Here is an 18,607-nt window from a genome sequence, read left to right on the forward strand (position 1 = left end):
TAGTATAAATTAATAGAAAGTTAATCATTTTACTTGCTCGGAGGAAGAATTATTCAGACATATTACTAGACAGCAAAGCAACATTCTGCTATGTACAATACCTAATTTTAGAATATATAAAGTACATTTGTATGTATTGGAGACTAAATCTAAAGTGACAGGCAACCAATCATTCATTTTAAGTACTGTACAGAATGAAAGGCTGTCCTAGGTGTTGGGAATGTTCAAAATACCAACTAGAGCATTTAGTTATAGCATTAATGAAATGAAATGCAAACTAAATACAAATTAAAGTGTGTAAAGAAAATTCAGCCAATGTAAAGTTATAAGTCTTTCCTAAGTTGGTAATAATGTTAATAAACATGAGCACAATGGAGAGGGAGACACCCTACATTAGGCGCCCCTGGTGAGGAGCTCAAAAATCTGTGTTTGCAGACACAGATGCCAATCGATGCCTTTGTGTTATCTGAATGTTTCCCTTTGATGATGGAACTTTTTTTTTAAACAGAACTTTTGTTTTACATCAGTAACCCTGCTAAGTGATTCCATTTATGCACTGGGCGTGCTTTCAAACCTACCCAGGACATTCATCCCACTCTTGAACTGAAGTGACCTTTTGACTGTGAACTGCGGAGGTGCTCTGGTCCTGTTAGTGGGTACTGGTACTTTGGTGGTTACTGTCTGGATCTGGACAGCAAGCAAAGAAAACAAGAATCAGTTGGAGGAACTGACATGTGAATCACATTTTTGCGGTGGACGAAGACCATCTGTGAAACTCCTACCTGCTGGAAACAGGCCTGCACTAAGTTCTCTGGGAAAAGATTTCGGATGAGATCAAATAAAGCATCCACACTGGACACATCGTCGTTCTTCTTTCCCTGTCCAAGATTGGCCCTAAGCTTGGGGTTCCCGGGATGGATGGCCAGCACCAGGACCACTCCTAGGACAGCCGCAATCACCGTTGTCGACATATAGTACACCATGGCCCTGGTGCCTAGTCGCCCACTGGATTTGGCATCCAAACCAGCTAGTCCTGTTGGCAAAGTATGTTTTACAGGATATAATAATATTTACTCAGAATGACAATAATGAATCAAAATAGGCACTAAGATGTCATTAAATTAATCTGTTTAAATTAATCGGCTACTGTAACCAAATTGCTAAAGTCCTTCCAATAAGAGCAGCATGTGGCATGTGAGCTCTAAAGTCCACTTTCAGATACATTAGGATAACATACAGATGGGAAATAAATCAAGTGATTTAGAAATATTAAGTATGAAGTCCAGCAAGGAGTTAGGTCACAGAATGCCACTAGAACAGCTCAGCTGCGCTGTGACAGTCTCAAACTCTGAACTTGCCAATGATTGATGTTTAAATGAGTGCAGTAAAGAGTGCCATCTAGCATGACATGTTTTCATCATAAGATAAAGGTGAGGACTAAGTAACCTTTTACTGATGGATGCGACTGCGGTGGCAAAATCAGGAGGTGTGTAGGAATAAAGGGTTAATGTTCTTACTGTAAAACTGCCATTTAAGTATGAGCAAACTTACAGTGCTTAACAAATTTATTAAACCAAGTATCATAAAACTAAGAAATCACAAATATTTCAGACATCTGTAAAAAAACACATTTAAAACGTAATAATTATATTGCTATTTGTTAGGCAAACAACAAACTGAATTCGTGTTTTTCTACCCGAATTTGAGCCAAACTTCTCTGAGAAGTCTGACATTATCAAGCATAACATTCAACCAATAAAACTAAAGTTTGCTTTTTAGGAATGGAAGTAAATAAATGCATCTTGATATAAAAAAAATAATGATAATAATCATGTGCTTTACTATTTTCTGTATGTTTACTAAAACACTAACATCAACAAACAAATTATTAGATTTTATAATTAAAAATATAATTTGGATTTAAGAGCATGCACACACTGATGGATTAACCATTATAGAAACATAAAAACTCATTTGATTTATTGGTATTGCTAGTTTAAAGCAGCTGTGGCCATAATAAAAGCACCGTATCAGCAGGGGCGGAGCGTGGGGGTGGCTTACTGGGCTTAAGCCCGGGTTGTTTTGTCAGAAGCCCGGGGTCTTTTGGAGTGTAATTTTTTCATAGATGCCTGGCTGACAACTGTATAAAACAAAAAGTACACACAATATTCGAAGCACATAGTGCACACTTGGGGGAATTTACGACTGTGCGTGAATCCCCCCTGATATTGGTATGATCTGAGCTCAGGCACTAAGCGACTGAGCGAGGGGGCGGGGCAGCTGCTGCCTGTGTGCGCTGTTGGAGAAACGGAGCCAGCCATACCAAGGAGAGCTTAAGTTTGACCAGGTACCAAAGCAAATCATTCGTACCGTACAAATAATGTAAATATGACGGTGCATCACGAAAGATTGATATCAAACTGATCACTTGACCAATATTACGTTACTTGCTCTTCAAGTGAATCAACAAATGGCAAAATGAAAAGCCGGACAAATGCTATTTTTTTAGAGAGTCTTAGCTTACGTGTGTTTATTTCATATTTTCAGTTCTTACCCTCCCCGACTAAATCGGTTTCAGTTATGTACTGAAATATAAGATTGGACATTAGAGGCTTCTTTCAAAGAAAAAACTCAGGTAAATGTTATTTTATATATTATGCTTTGTATGTTGTTCAGTATATTTCTATGCAAAATAAGAGGGATTTCAGTACACAGCAGGATATTCACATTTGTAACCAGATATTTACATACACTTTAGGGAGAAAACATAAAACATTTTTACTGTACAACATCAATTTAGAGTAAACTTTTGTTTTAGATAAATATTGAAATATCTTTTGAATTAGTTAAATGTCAGAATAAAGAGAGACAGAGATTTCTGTTTTTTATCACTTTCATCAAATTTAGGAGTACATGTACACTAAGTTTATTGTTAATTAATAAGAAAACTCCAGACGATTCCATTCTGAGCTGAAGAAGCTTCTGATAGGTTAGTAGAGTCCATGTGAGTAAATTGGTGGCACACCTGTGGATGCATATAAGGCAAAACACAGAGCCTGTTTCTTTGACATGGGAAAATCAAGAGATGTCAACCAAAACACCAGAAAAAGAACTGTGGAGCTCCATAAGTGTGGCTCAAGTTTGAATACAATTTGGTGCCATTTACAATTAAGAAATACAGATAGTTTCTCTCTTTACTCTTAAAGTTAACAAATATGTTTTTTATATTTATCAATCTAAAAAATAAACATTTAGTCTGATTTGATGTTACAATTATAAAAGTGTTTTGATCTGAAGAGTTTGTAAATATCTGGTTTCAACTGTATATTTGATGATTGTCAGCACAAAGAGGGAGAGAGAGGAACAGAGAGGGAGATGGAGAATGAGGACAGAACAGAGATGAACAAGAGCAGGTGAGACACACATGTTAGTCAAATGGTTGTTTACCAAAAGTATCACCGTATCATAGGTCCTCATGTATCTCGTACCTAGTGTTTCTTTTTAGGTTTGTTATTTTTCAAATTCTATATTTATTAAGTTATGCAGGCTTGTTTGCACAACAAGGCTAAATAATTATATAAACTTTTCTCAATCTAAATAGTGGACTTTGGTAGAATTAAAAAAATAAGTGTAGTGCAGGTCTATGATGATTTTTAGTGCTACTATCATCTAGTTCTGATTCTGGTTCTGTCTTGGTTAAGTCCTCAGTAGTCCTGATTTTGAACTGTTGTAGTCCTGTTTTAATTCTGGATCAGTTCTGGGTCTGGTTGAATTGGGGTTTAGTCCTCGTGTCTTGATACAGCCCTGACCTTGTTCTGCCTTGCTGCCTAATTAAAAAACTAGTTTTAGGTGTCCTGCATATGATATATATTTTTCCCTATATGAAGTCATTCTTCTTTGAACAAAACTCAAAACAGAGCCAATTAATCTTTCAGTCATTTCTACCCCCCCCCCAAAAAAAAAAAAAAAAAAAATCCCACATGCATACTACCCTTTTTGGCTAAGCCCCGGGCGGGTGTTTCAAATGTCTGGCTCCGCCTCTGCGTATCAGTCTGAGAGAACACATTTTGCAACTAAAACTAAAACTTAGGGAAACATAACTGCTGTAAATAATGATGGGGTGTACAAAAAAAGACATTGTGCCACAGAACTGAATCTTTTAACTAGAGACTGATACAGTATCAGTTTGCTAGTATTATTTGCTAATATATTGGTCAGCAATATTTAGTTTTCTTAAAAGTAATTTGATATCTCATGTTGTAACCTCAGATATTTTTGAAATGAATAAATATAAAGCTATAACACAACTATAAGGCATAAAAAGGTCAAACACAATCCTATATTACAGTCATTCTGCTCAGCTTGTTAAAAAAACACCTGGCTCACAGGGAACTTACTGTAACTGTGTCTCTATGCTTCACACCAATGCGACTTTCAGCTCTATTTTTTTCTTTGCACAGTAACAGACTGTGGCTCATGCATTCACTAAAAATAGATCCCAGTGTAGAAAAACAGTAACACCTGTGTACTTGTGCAGTATGAAATCAACAAAATCTGTTCTGTGGCTCTTTTTCCTCCCACTGCTCCCCCCCCCCCCCCTTTTTCTTCTTCTTCTTCTTTTTTTTCTTTTGCCAAAATGTAAAAAAAGCAATTTTAAGATCATTTTTTCCCCAGTTTACCAGGAAAAAAAATACACCCACTCTCACATCTCTGCTGTTGCGACTCAACTCCAAGGTAACAAGTAGCACCGTTGACCTCATTTCACGACAGTTGTCAGCAAATTCAGCAGAACATCGTATGTTCGAGTTACTGTGCCTCACCCACCTGTGACCAGACTGGAAACAACAAGAGGCAAAATAAGCATCTTCAGCATCCTCATTAGGATCTCTCCAGGAAAAGCAATGATCATTATAACATCAGGAGGGAGAGGTGATATGTGCCGCAGAAGCATTCCGGAGATGGAACCCAGAAACACACCTGAGACAACAAATAAAAAAGAAAAAATCAAACACAGAGCCAGTCATTTGTTTAACATCACCTGTCCTCCCACAGTCACTGTGTCATAGTATTACTTGTAGAAAGGTGATAAAGTGTGACAAAGTGTGAAAAATCAGACTTAATAAGGTTGCTTATTTTTCACCTTACAGCAGCTAATAAAGTAATGACACCAAAAATGTTATCACCTTGACTTCAGTCTAAATATTTTTCCAATTACCGTACATCTGTAAAAAGTTTTCAGGGAAAAAGCTCCAAAGGATGACATAAAAGTTACTGAAGCTTGTAAACTATTCTTCTTATACACTGAAATTACGTTTCAAAGTTAGTTCCTACTTTAGCGTTTTGCACGGCAGTCTAAATGCAATACAACCTAGGCTGTCATGGCTGCCTGCTAGTTTAACATCAAGAAAGAAGCTGTGAACATTTATGCATTTAAATGGCACTCAGGAGCACACAGTGAGAGCACTGATAGAGCAAGAATTAAAAAGGGAAAAAAATATTGGCTGCTTTTTTTACATTGAGTGGAGGGGATTTTTTTCCCTCTTTTTCCCCAAAGGTGATTTTCTTCTAGAAATGCAGTAAAGGTCAACTGCAGCTGCTTCACTGGTCGGAGCCAGGTGTTGCCATTCTCCCCTGACTGCGTAACCTCGGGGCACACGATGAGAAACACCTGCCTCTTATCTGCTCTAACAGCTGATCAGATGTGGGATCAACAACAGGAGGTTCCATTGAATAGAATTGTATTTATTCATTTAATAGGAAAGGTATTGATTTGTTTAGTTGGATTTTGTACTAAGAAGGTCAATAGACTCTGTGTACTTTAATGGGGACTTCTAATCAGAAAATATCTGTGAATGACGTTAACATGGCACCGTGCTTGCGGCGTCTCTTGTTTGTTTAGTTGTTTTTCAATATTTTCTTTTTGCCTAAAATTTCCTTTACAGATTGTTCTCAAAAAGTGCACAGTACAGTTTACGATAGTTCCATTTACACAACACAAAGCTTTTGCAGCATGAGGAGAACAGTGATGGCTATGACAGTCGAAATATCCTATAGCTTTTTTTTTTTAAATATTCTTCCATCACGCACCAAAACATTGGTCTCATAAGAAAAATGGAAGGAAGAAGTTCCTTCTGTACTCTCTGGGCAGCGTTTGGCTGTTGACACACAGTGATGGATTGGTATGTCGACATACCTTGCATGATGATCCAGATGAATCTAAGTTTGTGTAAATACCATCATGATGATTACACTACCTATATGTATTTTAATAAGTTCCCTGTCATAGAAGAGCCCAATAAAACAGACTGGAAAAAAAAAGATCTGATAACATTTTATTAACCTGGCATCATACCTTACAGGATGTGAGGCTTTATTTGCTTTTATTTATTTATTTATTTATTTATTTATAGGGTCACTTCACAGGCTATAACAACTGCTGGAAACTCAATCCTCATTGCAGATTTCTATCGTTGCCCTCCTGCTGACAACACCTGCACTTTTCCATCTGCACTTGGAAACCTGCCGTTCATCTAGAACACAATTTCTCTCACTCTGTTTTAAAATCACCCATGAAGCATGTATCCAATAGGGACAGTTACAGTGTTTTTTCACATCTGTAAGCTAAAGGTCTTGGACAGCCTAAAACTGCACAGTGTAAATGTAACCATGAATAAAAGCATATCGTGGAGGAATGAATGTAAATAAATAACTTACCAAGGATGGTGAGAGTGAGAACCATGTTCTTCATAATCTTATCACAGAGGGTTCCACATGGATTCTCAGGTGGGTCTACCCCTGGTCTCAGATGGCTTTCATCCATCCTGACCTCAACTTGCTTCTGCATTTTGTTGGCACTGGAACAGGTAAAGAAGGAAGATGTTATAATAATAATTGAGACCCATCATGACATCTCCGCCACACTACTATGTTTTTAGTGTAAAGCAGAACAAATGCTTAGTAAACAAAACTGCATTGATTTGTAGCTAAGAGAACACATAATCAATGTTTAGATTGCACTCAGATAAATTGTAATTATAGCTGAAATGCAGGAACACTCAAGTGCGATGTCTGCACGTGTTAATGCAATGTCACATACTGAAAATATATAAAAACAGTAGTGTGTGAATAGATGAGAAGGCACGAAATGTCCTTGGGCAGGTTAGTTGAAAGCCACTTAAAGATAATGCTGTTGTCACTGTACTAGCAACTACTGCTAATGCAGTAACGGTCAGCACAGATGATGATGGGCTCTATGAATCTCACTGTCCCCCCATATCCAGTTGCTCCTCATTGCAACTGATTGACACCGTAGAGGGGGCTCATGCCCATCTACTGTATACACTCAAGTTTCAACAGCCAAAGGAAGTTGCAGTTAGAAGAAGTAAAATGAATACAACCCAGTGTGTTGCAGGTTCAAAATCTGCGAGGAAAAGCTGGCAAAATAAGGAAGAAATTGTGCTTGTAATTGATATTACACTTCTGGACAAAAGCACTGGGTCACCGACACACTACACCCACAGGAGTTGCTCAGTCATGGAAACGCATACCAGAAAGCACCTGATGCACGGTTTTTGTGCTGATGCTAAAACCACAGGAGGTTTTATTAGTCTGCATTCAATGAGTCACCAGAGCTGTGGCGACTTCACTGTCCACTATGTAACTCCGCACTCTGTGTGTTCTCCTGCTTTGCAGTAAGACCACTCACAGTTAACAGAGAGTATCTGGCAGGGAAGAAATTTCACAAACTGACTGTTTGCAATGGTAGCATCCTCTTATGGTAACTCACTCAAATTCAGTGAGCTCTTTAAAATGACTCATGCTTTTATAAAATTTGTAAGGGCAGACAACATGGCAAGAGGGTTGGTTTCATCACATGGTAGCAAGAAGACTCAAAACACCTGAATTCAAGGACTAAGCCCAAGGGTGACCCAGTATTTTTGTCCATAGAGAGTATGCTGAAATACTAGCTGTTAAGAGAACAGATGGCTGGATGGATTGATGCTTCTATGCTTCTGACATGTTTCTTGGTTCGCCTCTGCTGATCAGTCTCTTGTCTCCGGGAGCTTTTCTATGTGGAGTATGAATGTGCTCCCTGTGGCTGTGTGGGAATATTCTAGTTTCCTTTCACAGTTGGAAGACATACATACTGAGTTAAATGGTGATGCTATTCTGGGTAAAATACTACCTCTATATTTAATTTAAACAGAGAGCAATGCTCTGTTTAAATATATGAGTAACTTTGACTTGAGGTTTAAAGGTGTTTGAGTGGTCAGCAAGTCTAGAAAAGAGCAAGTGGCTAGCTAAGTGCTGGAGTTTTCTGCAGCTATTGTATAAAAATACAAAATGTATATATTTGCTTCACTGATTCATTTTTAGTTTTGAGGATATTTTCTTGGACATGGTGCTTTGTGTTAATTTCAGATAATGAGCTCATCCATCTGACTATGTACTTCTTTATTTTACTACCTTTTGATGCCTCTGAAGCAACAAGTATCTCAGGTTTGCTGTGGTCTGGAGTAAAGCCTCTTTGACTTAAAGATCAACTCTCAGCTGTACAGCCTTTAAATCCTGTAGAGCACAGACGTACACAGTTATGCAACAGCGCGTGCCTGTGTCATTTGGGCAACCATGACCTTGATGACACGAACAACTGGAATGATGTTTTAAAACAATAAACTCTAGAAAAATCCCTTTTCACCTACTAGTTAAAGTATTTTAAATATCCTGCAGATGAAAATTCACGGGTAACAGGAAAGACAAAGCTTCAGTAATGTGTCATATATGTATATCTGCTAAATCAATAGCATATTTGATGATTCATTATTTAAAAAAACCCTTCTGTCTAAGACATGTAAGTGGGCAGGGAACATGCAAGGTAAGGACAGAACAACTGCCAAGTCAATCATGCCTGTCTGATACACTGTGCTCTGGCATTAATGACATGTAAGCCTTTTAAAGAGGATAAATTTAGCACTTCAGGCATTCAAGTGATTGAGTTATGCAACAGACAAGGGCTTCCCAGGAAAAGTCAAAGTGTCACCACTACCTACCTAAAACTGTTATGCATGCATGTGAATGCTAACTTAATTTATAGTTTGGTATTCAAAGCGAATTTCTTCTTTTCTGCAGAAGGAGAAAATCAAAAGCACTGGACAAATAATTGGATGTGAAAAATGAGTAAGCAGGGTTGGACAGTGACCTCACAAGTGAAAGGTCTTCTGGAAAGTGCAGGCTAGGTAATAATTTTATGCTTTTACCATTAAAAGAAACACACCCCTTCAATGTGAGGTTGATTCAGAGCGAACTGAAGAATAGAACAGCAACAATGAAAAACAACGTTATCTACTAAAACATCACCAAGGACAGCAGGTCTACTGTAGCTGTACAACAGACAAAAGATTGTCCTTATAGCTTTTGTTTCTTAAATGCACTTACTGTATAATGCATCAAGCCTGTGCATAAAGTTGCATGATCCTTTGGAAAGTTTCACAAAAATTGCTAAAAAACATATGAAAAAGTATTTTGAAGACACACCGTTCACTGCCGTTACTCATCTCATGAACTACCACCACATCACTACATCCTGCGAATTGTGCTTACCAGTTGGTTTGTATGCTGCTTGAAGTTGGAATTGTACTTGTAGAGAGGCACTACACAACTACTGACTTCAGTGAAAAAATTAACAAAATCATGGCTCATGCATTGGTAAATCCTCCAATCAAAGCCCCCCAAAAGTATGTTTTTCTCCCTTTACACAAAAGCACCTTCAGTGCTTAAAATTCTGCAAATGACTTCCTCTTTAGCAATTGATGTACATCCACAATCACAGATGCCCGTTCATTCAGCTGCAGGAAGGTGCATAAAGGTGACTAACCTGGAGGTCTGACAGAAGCCTCCCAGACAGGAGGGGTGGAGTCACCTTGCTAAGATTAGCCAGAGAGTGGAAATCCTCGTCGCCATCTTTATTTTGTCCCTTCTATTTTTGCGTTTTTTTTTGTTTTTGTTTACTTTGTATTTGAGACAGAAAGGTTGCATGTATAAGTCCTTGGGGCAATGCAAATATGCAAAGTCTATTCGAGAGTATATAATTAATACTTTCAAATTCAGGGGCTGCACAAATACCATTCTGTACAACCCATTTTACTCATAATGACAGTACTGTAGATTTCATCATTCAAAGCCTGCTTTTCATGGCTGACACCTTTCATAATAGGAGTACTTCACAAGCTCTATTAACCAGTTTTTTAAATGTAAATGTACATTTTGGTGGAGATTAGGTAAAATCATAAGCATGGCCGTTTTACATAAGCAGTGCTGCTACCGTCTTTTCCCCTTGAAATTTTCAGCTTCATATGGCTCATGCTGCTATGTATTTATATCAGGTGCTGCATTTAATAATGGCTAATCAAATGTGGCCCGCTTATTAGTACTGCCTTATGGCTTGTTGCAAACTGATTTATTTGTAACATGATTTCGCTTGAATGTTAATCGCATGCTTCATTAGTACATTTGTTCAATTAATTGAAGGGTTTATGTCAAATTCTCAATTAATATTAAGCAAGAAGTTTAGAGTAAACAAAAACTTCCAAATTAGTCAGCAAAAAAGCTTGAAGGAGAAGTCATTTAGCAGAATAACGCTGGTTTATTAGAGCATAACGGAAAAACTGATTGCAGCTTTCGTGTTATTTTCATTTTGGAATATTTAATCAGACACAAATTAACACTCGTGTTTGAGTAAGATTTTGTGTCTCTCGTCAATTTTAAAGGCAGTTTTAGCATGCAGGGAGCGTCTGTCGGAGTCACAGCTTAAAAACAACAAGACTGAGATGATTGTATGACTTTGTTGAAGGAAAAAGTAAATCAAAGTAAATTAAACCCTATATATGTCTGTTATAATCCAATAACATAACACTGAATGTTTCTCTAATTCTACCGTGTTTAAATCAAGCAAACTTAGCATAGCAACAGCAGCAGCAGGTTATGCGTTTATTTGAGGTATCTGCAGAAGCTCGTGTGTTTAACACAGCTTCGACATTGATTGGCCCCAGTCTGATTGTTCTCTTGCTGAAAGTTCTTTTGGTCTAACAGGGTGACATGAACATGTTACATGCACTCATTGGTAGCAGGACTCCAGCCTTTATTTTAACAAATTAAAAAGAAAGATAGAACAAAAGTGTTGGAGTGATTGACTTTAGGTGGAAAAGATGATTACAGAGATGTGCATGATATCAGAGGAGCATTTTAACAACTTTGATAGTCGTCACACTGGCGAGAATCAAAGGAGATTTTTATTCAAAGGCTACATAGCTGTTCTAAGAAGTTGGCCTATTTTCCGCGCAGTTTGCAGAGTTGCTGGTTATAAGACAGAGTGAGGATTCCAATTACGGAGCTGCTCTCAGAGCATGAGCTAGGAGAAGAGATGGAGTCAGAGCACATGGCAAAGCATTTGTTCGTGCAACTCCGGACCTAGCCCCGCCTTTTTCTCCTCTCAGCAACAAGCCCGCCTCATGCCGCAACACCTGACAACACAAGCCACGCTTAGACTGCAGGTGTCTATAATTAACTAATCTGTCCTGAGCCGCCCTAATCCAGTGCACATACACACCGAAATGGATCAGGCACACTTGGAGAGCAAGTCTTAAGCTGTCATAGAATAAATTTCATAAAATCATTAAGATATATTCTTTGAATTCCACAGCTAGATGGTAATATTATCAGATTTAGGAAAAATAATAATAGTAACACTCACTAATTATAAAAAAGAGCAAGCTAAGAACACCAAGCCCCACCCTTATCACAACTACTACTGCCCCTTCCAATCTACACAAATACCAGCCATTCTTACATTTGCAATCACTCCTGACTGCAGTTTGCAGTGCAGACGCTGAATTTCACCGCAAATAACCACAAGTCTGATTTTATTTTTAATTGTAATATTTGGTTTTGCAATTTAATGACATGCACGTTAAAATTCAAGCAATTCCAAGTGTCTACTATTTGCATTCAGATGTGCAAACTATATTTGTGCTGACCTCAGCTATCTAAAGACAAATTCAGTAAACCAAATGGCCATTTTATAATTGAATAAATGTTTAACTGAACAACTTATTGTTTGATGAGCAATAACATCAAGTGCGTAAAATTTAGAACAGCTGTTTCTTTTAATCTGATGAAAATAAAGCAATAGAATGGTGTGCACAGCTTGTAAGAGAATTACTATCAAATGGTTTCCTTATTGGTTTAATGTTCATTAGTTAATCAGGTAGCTATTGTGCATATAACTGAAGAGGATAAATCAAAGCCCAGGAACTGTGGGTTAGGGTTTAACAGTAATTGTTGTTGTCGCTAATGGGCCAGAGAACGAATGGCACAATGAGCTTTGGAGTATTTATATTCAGTTGCAAATGTGCAACACAAGATGCATGAATGCTCTTTTTATGTTTTTTTCTGGAGTCTGCATGGAACATGCAGGCTTAGGTGGTGAATTGAAGTTTAAGGTCCGAGCAGAACACCAAGTTGGTTCATCATCAAGTGATGAAGTGTGAGATCATGGGTATATACTTTGTCATGGATCCCAATTTCACTGTTCAGTCAGGCTAACAGTAGCAGATCTGATCAAAAAGTAGACAATTACATCAGCAAACAGTCTGTATTTATTTATTTTTCACCCCAATCACTTTTAAAGTTTGGTTGAATGGGTATTATGGATAAAGCATGGTGGCAGCACGGTGGCTGGTGGTTGCAGCGATTAGCACTGTTGCCTCAAAGCAAGAAGGTCCTGAGGTCAACTCCACCACCTGGCCAGGGTGTTTTTGTGTAGAGCTTGCATGTTCTCCCCATGTTTGCGTGGTCCTCTCTGAGTAATTAACTCCCACAGTCCAAAGACATGCAGTTAGTGGCATTAGCTTAATCGAGGATTCTAAACATGCCCATAGGTGTGAATGGCTGTCTATCTTTCTGGGTTAGCCCTGCGTCAGCTTGGTGACCTGTCCAGGGTGTACCCCACCTCTCACCCTATAGTAACTGGGATAGGCTCCTGCCTCCCTGCGACTCTGATGAGGATGGGTGGATGCGAATAAAGTATGCTTTTAACTAAAACCAAAGTCATTGCTAGACAACTTATAATAGGACCCCTGCTATTATGTTCTCATATTTACGGGACATATTTTAAGCAAATTAAGAAAGGAGGAATAATTGCCTCTTTTTTTCTTTGTAAATGCTACAAGGTCAAAGGAATACAACTTTACTGTAGTGCTTATTTCTACAAAACACACATTAAGTGAAAATGAGTAATTTCAGTAGGATTTTTTTTCTTTTTTCTTCTTGGAAGAAAATAAAGTCCTGTACAAATAGCAAAAGACTAAATGTCTCATCGAGACAGATGGCATTTTTACTGAATCACATTGCAATGTCCGAGATAGATATGCAGAATCTGTTCTATTCAGAGAGTCAGAGGAATACTAAATCAAAGCACTTTATTTCTTTTATGCACCAAGAAGAAGTAATGAAGTAAGTTATGTTTTTTATTTGTCCTTTGAATTTTCCTTTACTATTGTGTATGGTTTTGCCTTGACCACTCATTTGTATTCTGAGCATTTTCAAACTAATAACACACACAAAACAGTCACCACGGTGTTCTGAAAAATAGCTTTGACACTTCAAAGATATAACAGCAGCACGAGACTTTAGTGTATAGACACCGCCAATCAGTCACGTCTGCTCACATCCTGCAAATACTTTTATCAAGAGATTCTGTGTAGAGAGCAAACCAGAGATAGTCTATGCAAAATGTTCACTTAATATCGCAAAACATGACATCTGAGAAATCCATCTTGTTTAAAATATGTGTTGTAAATAAATAAATAAATAAAAATAATAACTTAAATCAGTTCATGATAGTTTACTACTGTAACATCCTCAATTGTAAGTCATGACTGATGGACTTGATGATTTATTTATTATTTGTTGTTTTTTTTAACAAAGACATGTATATGCCTCCAAACTGCAACAAGCTAAATGTCATATAGAGTGAGTGTTGTCACTGGCTAACAGCAGCCCATCATGCTTTGCATAAGTATGGATTGCAATCATGATTTACCACTACGACTGATGATCATATTTCAGTGATGATTTTAATGACACGTGTCTCGTAAGAGCAGGATTTCAGTTGGATCCGAGCCAGGGCTTTACTCCAGCTCCTGATTATGAGAGTTAATTGCTCTTACTTATGCAGGAGATGTACAATTAAAACATTTCAGATCAGATAAGGGGCTCTTGACTGGCTCTGCCATCATGCTCTCCACTTCAGAATGAGAAGCAGAGGAGGAAATGCTGTTTCTACTCAGACTCGTTTCACAAAGTCCACTTTTCCCTCATCGCACAAACTCAGGCAAAATAAAGCTAAATTATGCACATGCGCTTCTTTCCTGTTCTACCAGGCGTTGGACAAGAAGACTGATATTATTTTTTTTTGTCACTTTGCATTCAGATGCTGAAAGTGTGTAGTCTGGCACTAGATGCAACTGGCACTGATAATAAACAACCCATTCATTAGCTCCAAAATCATAAGCATACCATGTGTCAGGTTTTGTTTTGTGCTTTTTTTTTAATAAGGAGGCATCATGAATTTAGGAGCTGATGAAAATGACTTACACCTCTTCCCACGCTGCACCGGTGTGACGTGTTTTATAGACAGTGATGACATTTTCAGTATCGCATCTGGTCTTTTAAAATCATTTCAACATCTGCTACCAACTGCACAACTGAAGCTCACTTATAGAAAACTGGGGAAAAAAATCTAAAATGAGTGTTTGCATCTGTAAATTATAGTATGGCACATGTCAAAGTTCCTCTTGGTGCTTTTCAGCCTTCCTGTACTCTCTGTGCCTACTGAGAGTAATTGCACTTTTAAAGGTTAACAGTTTCCCTTATGCCTGGGGTCCTGAATAGACAAATGGAAGAGTTGGAATTTTAAGCCACAAAAAGATTTTAACTAGGCGAAAGACTTAGAGGAGGTATTGATTTAATTGTAGAGTAGAGAAGGTAATTCTACTCATTTATGAAATGATTAAAAACAGATTATTGTTTCATAACCAGCTCGCTTTTCTTTGCTATTGTTTTTTAGTAAGTCAGTAACTTCTGCAGATGCTCATCCGAAGCATCCCCATATCGTAGCAAAGAAATGAGAGATGAAGCTCTGATCCTTTTGCATCTGTGGAACTTTAGTTAGGTTTAAATATACAGTAGCTGAGCGTCACCTATAGGAAAAAGATGATGAAGTTCTCAGTGATTATAATAATAATACTTGGTATCAAAGGCTACTTAAATCTTTCTTGAAAATTTCACACACAGCGTTAAGAAACAGGAAGTCGCTACTCTGAATGGTTTTAATAATGTAGAGTGTTTTGCAATCTGCTTCAGCTCGAATGTGCTTGGACATGTAGTCCCAGACAGGAAATCCCTGACAGTTGTATCTTCAGCTTGATCTTTTACCTGTAAATGTCATGGCATTTACAAGGGCTGCCAGCCAATAGAGAGTCCTTTAATAATACTAAAACAAATGAATATTAAAAACTAATAGAAACTAATGTATAACAGCCATCGAAACTACTGAAGCCACCCTGGACAGGTTTGGCAGTCAGTCACAGGGCTGATTTATAGAGACAGACAGCCATTCATGCTCACATTTAGACCTACCTTTACAATTTAAAGCTGCCAGCCAGACTTCCATGTCTTTTAACTATGCCAGAAAACTAGAAGAAACTGGATAAAACCAAACCCAGGACAGGGGGACATTTTAAGCTGCATATATGAAGGCTCCAGTCTGCCAGGACCCAACATAAATGGGCACTGTGTGCAGAATTTAAGGTATTTGCATGACTGCGTCCAAGTCTTCTGTTGCACCAGTTGGAGGATTTTTATGTATTTCAGCGTATTTTCATATTTAATCAAATACTGCCACTTTGTTAAAGGCACTGGCATCTCAGAGATGTGCCCAAGATATTTCAGCATATTCTGCGTAGGCGTTGGTGCAGTAAACCAGGTCTTGGCAATAGTGAGATGGGTCTGACTCCAAACTCATCACATTTGGATGCTTGTTGAGCAACCCCTGGCATCATGTTTAAACACACTTTGTGGCCTTGAGTGCAGAAGAAAAAGGGCACATTTAAACCTAAACCACTACTTCTTAAACTTAACCTGAATGAAGAACAGTTTAGTTAAAGCTGTAACAGCAGCAGCCACATTTCCCTCCCTCCAATGGTAATATACTAAAAAAAAAAAAGTTGATAAATATTTTAAACCAGACTATTCTACAGCACTTTTGACCAGGGCCCACTACTGCTTCGTCACCCTTATTAGCTTACACTCCCTGACAGAAGAATTTAAAAAAACACTTTTTTAAAATTAAACTAAAAATAGAAGTGGGATTTGCAGTGTAGCCCTTTGGGATATCCTTCTGAACGTCATCCCCTTGCAGCCCTGTCTCCAGTTGAAGAATGTGGTGGGAGTCAATCGCACAGAGCAACAAATCTTTAATAATGCACAGTTGGCCAAAAGCAAGCAGTTTTGCATTCCTCTAAGAAACTGTCAGCTACATAAAATGCATTATGATTTGTTCCTCTCTTCAGATGTGAGATGTAAGTGATTCATTTTGTCTTTTAAAAGGATATTTGTTTGTGGCTTAATTCAAGTCTTTGTGGATGGATGATTTTCACTGGCTAGGCACTTTGTCAGTATCCACTGCTGACCTACAACAAACAATTGCCCTAAGAGCAGATGTGGGAATACAACCAAGCACCAAACATTACATTTAAAGTATACCTAGGACTCTGTCACAGCACTAAAAAAAAAAAACAGTTTGCAGATTTTTCTTGCCAAATAGTTACAGACAGCTTACCTCACTGTGACCAAAAAAGAACTTTTCCTGACCTTGAGTGGACTCCATATGTAGTGACTTGTACACAAACCTGCTTTCCAGTTATATGCCTATGAAAATTTCCTGTAAAACAAAGGAGGGTGTTGTTATTCACCTCTCCTCTTCCTTAGATGTAAAGTGCTCACCTGTGGAAGTCTTCTCCTTGATACATTTATCGCCTTTCCTGCTCAGCTTCCTTGTAAATTTCTTTAAAACTGAAGCAGCATCAAGATTCTTTGGAGAAAAGGTAGCTGCTTCAGCGGGATCCACCTACTCTAAGGTATGGAAATCCAAGCAAGCTAAACAAACACCCTGCACATGCACAGTGAGCGCACTGATGCACGCACAGAGGGCTGTGGATTTGAGATTAGAGGTCAGTACCTCCTCTCAGGTGTGGCTGTGGTGTTCTCTCTTCTAAAGAGTAACAGAAGAGCAGACTTTCCACCCATTTTTAGCCTCATGACATCATACAGTAAAATGGAAACCTTGGGAGACCTGTGACATTGCAAAACTCAAGGTTTCCAGTTAAATGTAAATAATAAGAGAAGGGGCTATGAGTGCATTTGCAATATTTGTTGTTGAGTAGGGTGGGTTTCTCGACAATTTCTGAATGAGCAGTAGATTCTTTTATGCGTTACTGTCTAAGGCATTATAAATAAGAATATTGCATTTTCTCTGGTATCTCAAGATCAGAACTGCAACCATAAATAAGATGGCCAGCAGTTGCTTTAATTCTTGCAGTTCTCCCTGTAAGTTGCAGAGACCAACTACTGTGCTGCTCACTGTTTAATTGGCCAGCCTGAAAGGTGTCCTGCACAAAGCTGTAGAGAGCACAGCGGATGTCTGTGTCTCAGGAGTAAGAGCTAAGTTTAGCAAATCCTCTCAGTGTGTTTCTCAATGACAGCACATGTTGGACGGTCTTGCAGAGAAACTCACGAATGCATAACCTTACATGCCAACATGCTGCAGACACACAGGCACTGCTCATAGCGTATGTGCTGTGACAGATACATGCGCACACAGTGTGCTTCCATGCATCTGGACACATGCACAGATTGTAAATAAGTGCAAATTCAGGGAATTGTTTCTCAGTGTATTTTCAAGTACTGATAATGATGACGTTACTAAATTTCAGCTACGAAAAAAAAGCAAACAAACGCCTATTTGCACAGCTACACTCATCTTTAAGATGGTCAGAGGTATTGAGCCTTAAGTTGGCAGAGATTCAGTAACTTGTCAAACTTTACTTGGGTGAAGAGAGCGAACAACAGGGTGGAGATTGTAACTGGGCTCTTTTGCTTTGAGAGACGCATTGAAGTAGCTCTTATTTCAAACTCCTGATTTGTGACGGTCAAGTCCATTTGAGTTTTGAGACAGACTCTAGAGTTTGATCGAGAGAAACATTTTCTTAAAATGATCTGTGAATTACAAAAAATAATAATAATAGCAATTTCTTTTTTGTCAGTGATAATGCCAATAGCATGATTATACGCTACACTATAACCAAAGGCGCCAATATTCTTACCTGTGACAGTCAAATAATACTATTTAAACATCAGAAAGTATCTTAACCCTCTCTGCCTCTGGTATCAACACAGCCTGAAGGTATGCCTTTTGTCATTTCTCCCAAGTACATCATTCTATTATTCAATTTTTTATGCCTGCCAGTGGAGCTGGGCGATATGACCAAAA

At 38.2% G+C, this 18,607-nt stretch overlaps 1 protein-coding gene across 1 annotated transcript in view; it reads right to left on the minus strand.

The window, feature by feature from the left end:
* Window positions 1–17,260, minus strand: part of slc1a2a (solute carrier family 1 member 2a) — a 26,477-nt gene extending 9,217 nt beyond the window's left edge. The window contains exons 1-5 of the mRNA XM_082535544.1: window positions 17,062–17,260; window positions 6,715–6,854; window positions 4,825–4,977; window positions 783–1,033; window positions 579–687 (exon numbers count right to left, since the gene is read on the minus strand). Of these exons, the coding sequence (XP_082391670.1) occupies window positions 579–687; window positions 783–1,033; window positions 4,825–4,977; window positions 6,715–6,854; window positions 17,062–17,087 (679 nt within the window). The 5' untranslated portion in view covers window positions 17,088–17,260. The remainder of the gene's footprint in view (window positions 1–578; window positions 688–782; window positions 1,034–4,824; window positions 4,978–6,714; window positions 6,855–17,061) is intronic.
* Window positions 17,261–18,607: the final 1,347 nt, after the last annotated feature.

The sequence above is a fragment of the Aulonocara stuartgranti genome (assembly GCF_965226115.1).
Source record: "Aulonocara stuartgranti genome assembly, chromosome: 1".
NCBI classification, from domain to species: Eukaryota; Metazoa; Chordata; class Actinopteri; order Cichliformes; family Cichlidae; genus Aulonocara; species Aulonocara stuartgranti.